This window comes from Nothoprocta perdicaria, unplaced genomic scaffold (assembly GCF_003342845.1).
Source record: "Nothoprocta perdicaria isolate Ctin4 unplaced genomic scaffold, notPer1 scaffold_492, whole genome shotgun sequence".
Taxonomy (NCBI): domain Eukaryota; kingdom Metazoa; phylum Chordata; class Aves; order Tinamiformes; family Tinamidae; genus Nothoprocta; species Nothoprocta perdicaria.
In genome coordinates, this window is record NW_020455746.1 from 47,888 (window position 1) to 53,879 (window position 5,992).

The 5,992-nt window shown below is 36.1% G+C and overlaps 1 protein-coding gene across 1 annotated transcript in view; it reads right to left on the reverse strand.

The window, feature by feature from the left end:
- Window positions 1-2,871: 2,871 nt before the first annotated feature.
- PCDHAC2 (protocadherin alpha subfamily C, 2) overlaps window positions 2,872-5,992 on the reverse strand; it is a 45,535-nt gene continuing 42,414 nt past the window's right edge. Inside the window, exons 4-5 of the mRNA XM_026047341.1 lie at window positions 4,581-4,682; window positions 2,872-4,141 (exon numbers count right to left, since the gene is read on the reverse strand). Coding sequence (XP_025903126.1) covers window positions 4,071-4,141; window positions 4,581-4,682 — 173 coding nt within the window. The 3' untranslated portion in view covers window positions 2,872-4,070. The remainder of the gene's footprint in view (window positions 4,142-4,580; window positions 4,683-5,992) is intronic.

A 5,992-nucleotide genomic window follows, 5' to 3' on the forward strand; every position in this document is an offset into this window, starting at 1 on the left:
TGGTACCATCTTAGAAAAAAGTAGAGATCTGTGTCAAAGAACAGCCAGTAGTAATGGAGTAACAGCAAAAATGAGGAATCTATTAATTTCATAGGACTCAAATTAAGAAGAATGCCAGRGTGCCTCCCTTACAGGGAACCCACAGAACTGCTGCTAACAGAGAGTAGGATAAAGGAAGGAAGATTATATACAGTTTATTTTACCTGGTTGTAGACACAAGCTTGGCCATAAGCTGGACTAAGATAACCAAGGCCAAATGTGTATTGACTTAAAATATTGAGAATGTAATTACATTTAGAGAACAGGCAACTTTAGAAGTACATAAAGCACTTTCTAACTGAAGCTTTTGGTGGAAGGAGGCAGGAAGAATCATAGACTCTTTCTTCACATTTCCCCATATAAGCTATATATAGATTAGGCAGCTAATAAGATAAGTGGTTTTCCTGTAGGAAACAGTATTTACAGGCACCTTAAGACTTTAAAACCTCAAAAAGGGACAGGTCTAGCCAATATGAATTATGTATGTTATATAAATTGTATTCAGTTAATTATGTACTAATAAGCATTGTTCTATAAAGGTAGCTTACATATCTCCTGGGGAGAAAGTCAATTAATAACCTGTTGGCTTCTTCCAAAAATGGAAGTAGGTCTTCAAATACATAAARGGAATGAAGAGAAAGAGGAAATTAAAGATGATTCTAAAAAATATCAAAGCTGACTGCAATAATTCCATAATGGATTTTTATGCATACATTTTGGGAAATGTATTATGGGCACTACATTCTTCCCTGTACATGAGATGAGTGGAAAACTATAATTGGTTGTCCTGGATGTCCTGACCTAAATACAGAGTAGAAAGAAATCACAGAAGATTATTCTTGAAAGTCTAATATAAAATGAGACATTTTCATAAGGACATGATGTGATTAATATACAACATAACTCAGACTGTTCTAAAAAAAACAGTGATTGTTGTCATTGACCCTTTACGCAAAAAAACCCCCATCCTTCCAAAAATAACATGCTCAGAATTTAGCACTACAGATTCAAATGGTCAAAATAAATGCTATTTTACTTTTTAACAAATTCTGCAATGCACTTTTGCTTTGCTCATTCTTGATTATTGTTGGTCTTAGCCATTTCTGATTCTTTATTCTTATTGTTGGGCAGCGCTTAGATTTTAAAACCCTAAACTGCCAGACAGAACGTGTTACCAAATTCTGATCCCCAATCCACAGTCCTCCAAAACTTATTAATTCAATAAATTACTTTTTTTTTTTCCTGGATACCCAAATCTGAGAAAACTAATGCTATCATCTGCATATTAGTTTTGAAATAAACAAATTTAACTTCATATATCTCAGTATTCCAGTTGTAGTGGAAGATTSAAAGAAGGAAAAATCCTTCAAAAGCCTGCTGGCACATCTGATGCAGTCTTCTGAAAATACAGACTGAATATGTACAGCATATATTTCATTGCTGCAGTCTAGCCTTATTTCAAAGAATTCCAGCAAGAACATCTCCAGCCCTCTCCTTTTTCCTACCTTCTCTTTTTCCTACCAGGCCATCCAAGCAGTCCTACTTAGACCTCCCACTGTAACGATCTGCATCAATGCCAGTATTGACAAACATAATTTTGTGTTAAAATGGGCAAATCAGAAATATGCTGCAGCTCTTGACCTGCTCTGATAWGGAAAAAAATGGAAGAATCAGACTGTCCTGTATAGCGGAAAATGCAAGCACTCAAAAGACAACAAGTGGAAAGATGAGACCACTAGAAAAATTATTTAAAACTTTGGTAAAACAAAAATGATAACATTATAAATGCATTTTAATTACTTTTCTCTTCTACCTTTAGTCAATTTGTTCAATCAAAAGAAAAAAGAGATAAAATATTAAAGTTTCCTGTACGAGTAAAATCTGTGTTGTGCATTTTGCCAGAGGCATCGATGAGAACCTCTTTCTGATCTACAGTACAAGACAGCAGCACCCGTTTATATGTTCAAATTAACACTGTAACTCCAGTTTATGGACATTTTGGGTCTTGGTTTAGGTACCAAATGGAAAAGTAAATGCATTTAAATGTACTTACATAGGAAACCTGCTTATTATTTGCAAGACTGAAAAATATAATAGGCACCCCCTTCCCTCTGTCCCAACACAAACCTTTTTCCTTTTGGAAACCATGTAAAACTGAATCAATTTCTTTCTCGAGTAAAACTGTCTCTTTTATTGCCAGTAATAGGAGCCTGGTAGTGAAAGAAGACTCTGAGTAAACCACAGGAGGCCACTTGTGATTCATGAAGCTCATGCTTTGAGATAAGGAGTTATTTTATTAAAGCCCTACCTTCCATGATGTCTTAAAACTTGCTGCAGGTTTTAAAAATGAATGGTAATTGACTTATTCTGAACTGTCAGCAATTTGAAAACTTCAAATGTGCAGGGCATGTCTCAAAAAATCCAGTTGTTCTCTTTGATCTTAGATTAAAAGGACTGTTATAAATTTGAGAGCTGTGTAGCTCTTTAAACACTCTCAATTAATATAATATTGAGCATTATTCTCTGAGTGTAAAATAAAGTAGAAAACTTCTTGGAATTCCCTCATCAGCTACATTCTGTTTAAAAATACAGGTATTGGTTTTTATACCCACATCCTCTATCATAGTCAATACTCCATATATACCCTTAGGGTTAGTAATTCATAGGGCTTCAGCTTCACTGATGCTTATGAATAAATCCCAAAATGCATACATGATTTGATTTAAGAAAGATATTTTACTTGTGTTTCATACACAAAAACTGATAACCAACAGTGGCTTAAAAAATTAACACTACTCCACCTTCTCACAAGTGTACAAAAAAGAAATAATGGATTTACATTCAACAGTAAAGCTTAATGTCCACCCTAATAATAGTTGCATTGACATTCACATACACAAGCACAGAATAAATATTTCAGGATTCTTATAAGAGCATACAGCATACATACAGTACTTGAATTTTACATAATGAGTGTTAGTAGGGTCAGCAATTCATAATCTCATATAAAAGTAAAACTAAAATCAGAAAAGGGCTTGTGGGAGGTAACACCAAGGTACTGCACAGAGCTAGCAGGCTAGTAAATCCATTTGTGTGAGGAGTTTGCTTTTATTTCTTCATATTAGGACAGTTCATTTGCAAATGTGTATTCAAAGTGCATATTAATGCAAAAAAAATTACTGTATTTATTAATACATGCAAGAGGCAGCCCCCAAGTGACCCGACAGAATAAAGCTGTTATTGGCAAGTGGCCGATATAATACAGATGTTTCAGGCAATTTTTCTAAAGCACTTTAATAGCAGCAATTTAATTTATAATGGCTCTAGTCTGACTTTTGTTTGGGTTAAAGGGCTTTTTTTTTTTTTTTTTTTACATTTACAGCTATATTTCTTTATAAATAAATATCTCAAACAACAAATAGCATAGTTAACATGTTTCTTTTCTCTCTCTCTTTTGCATAAGTGTCATGGAAAACCTCTGACTTTTTTCAGAGACATAATGTGCAAAATAATATTAGAGTGGAAATAGGGACACAGAGCATCACAGTCAGTTACATTCCTGGGATGTCAGCCCTGCCCTTCTTACACTCTGAGGGCTAGCCTTGCCAGCATAATGCAGGGCTTTAAGGGATAATATTCCCAATGGCTTGGTCAGAGATATAATTTACGGTATATTAAAGAGCTGTAAATGTGAGGTTTGATTTGCAGGAGTGTGTACAATACGTCATGTACAGGATTCAGTATTCCCACACAGCTACTTCTCAAGATTTGAAAAGTCTGGTCATCTCCTTTCAGACATTTCCTTCCCAGCCCGAACATCTTTGAACATTTTGGTTCATTAGGTGTTTCCTCTGTTGCGTATTTATCAGCTCTTCTTGCATCTCATAATCTGATCTCACATCACCTAGCTGACATCTGCACACATATATTTCCAATCAGATATAGGCTGCACAATATTAAAACTTTTAAACCTGTCTATGAGTGTCATCAAGACAGGAGCACAGGAACCACAGTGCAGAGAGTCCAACCTCTCACTGGCTGTACTGTGAAGATTCTCCTTTTCGGCGTAGGAGAAAGGAAACTTGTGTCTGCTTTTTAGATTCTGAAAACAAGCCAGAGTGGAGAAAAAGAGTTAACACCAGACTTAATAAAGCTTTCAAGACAAAACCTGTTAAGCAATTTAGACAGACACTGTGAAWTTCCTGCTGATTTTCTGAAGTCTGTACACACAGGAAATTTGTTAACAGTAGGAAGAAGTTGGGAGTTGCTACATAGGAGAAATCTGCCATTATTACAAAAACTGGCTAAGTGGGTTCTTTCAGCATAAAACCCTCACTGGTCACTGTTCTCAGTTGTGCTGTTCCCCTTTTCTTTTTTCTCCTGAGTCTTGTTTCCCTTCTTCTTTTTCTTCTTTTTCTTGGTCTCCTCCTTCTTGCCAAAGGTAATGAAGTCACTTTTGTCAATTTGGCTGTTTGGTGGCTCCTGCCGGATGGAGATGATTGCAGGAGATCCTGGGATAATGAATTTGTCTGGCAACTCACCAGGACCACCTTGTTTGGGATTGCCGGGTCCAAATTTAAAGGTCCAGCTGTTGCTGTTCACACCAGCTCCCACTGGGGGGGACACCTCTCCCGCCTCAGGCTCTGAAAAAGCGGAAAAAAAAAAAAAAAAAAGGCAAAAAAAGAGAAAAGTTAGAAAATCTTAAAGCATCATTAAGCAAGCCATAATGAGATATGACACACGCTGTGTTCTTCTATGATAAGGTAGCTGTTTTCTCTTTCCTTAGGCTTTAAAAATTCTTCGTAGCTTAAAATGACTCTCTGTTTTGAGTAGAAACCACATATTCACTTTATTGTATCATTTTAAGCATTTAAAGAATTCTGACCTGGGGAAAAGTTGATGCTTATGCTTTGATTCTTAAACCCTCAAATCTTACGGAAATGTTCCTCTCTACACTCTAAAATTGTGACACTACAAATACAGGCCCTGTTACACTTGTAACACTCCTGCCTACACACAAATGTAGGAAGTACTGCATGCACAGTGTCAGGAACACAGAATCGGGTGAAGTTTCAATATTCTTGCATTCTGCACCAGCGCTCTCTCGTTGCATGGGCAAAGCTCTTTCAAAAAGGAGGAGAAGAAGGATCTGCATCACTATGAAGAAGGCTTGGAAAGGAGTATGGAGAGGTTCCACATCATTTGGAAGAGGAGACAGGGTCCAGAAARGAGAAAAACAGAGTAGGACTCCTCTGTGTCCCCCAGGAGAAGGAGGGCAGGAAGARGAATCACAGTAGACAATCTAGGGAGAGATCTCCAGTGTTTGCCTGATCAGAAGATGCTATTAAATAWATCTCATGTACCGACTGTTCTGCACCGCTGTAGTGGTAAAGAAATATTTCACTTGCTTTAGCAATCCTTCCATAGAATGAACAGCATTCCTTGTACTTCTGATTTTTGTTTTATGATTCACTGTCTTCTGGAAYGTTCATATAATTATTTACTTTATGTCAGGCATGCAGATATAAGGCTTTCCTCTTTCTCCTGTCTAGCAGCAAAATAAAAATCTCTGGTAAGCATTATTGCTCTTGAGTTTTGTTCTTCATATTTACGTCATGTGTCCATGTTCCAAACCCAAAGGATTTTGTATACATGATACATCAGAATCATCTCTGAAGCCAATTTGTAAAATATATTTTTTGCATTTTTGCAAAAAGGCAATATAACTTAACAATGCAATGTTTAATTAAGAAATAGAAGAGCCTGTACACTTCCTAAGACTGTTTTTGATGATGAATATTTAACTTGGATTTCATATTCTTCCTCCTAACTGCTGAAGTTGTTTTAGTGAGGATAAGCTAATCTTTCTATTCTCAGATTTCTTTTTAAATATACTGTTAACATGGAGCTTCCTGGGGTTTTGTTTGCTTTTTTTTTTTTTTTTTTTTTTTTT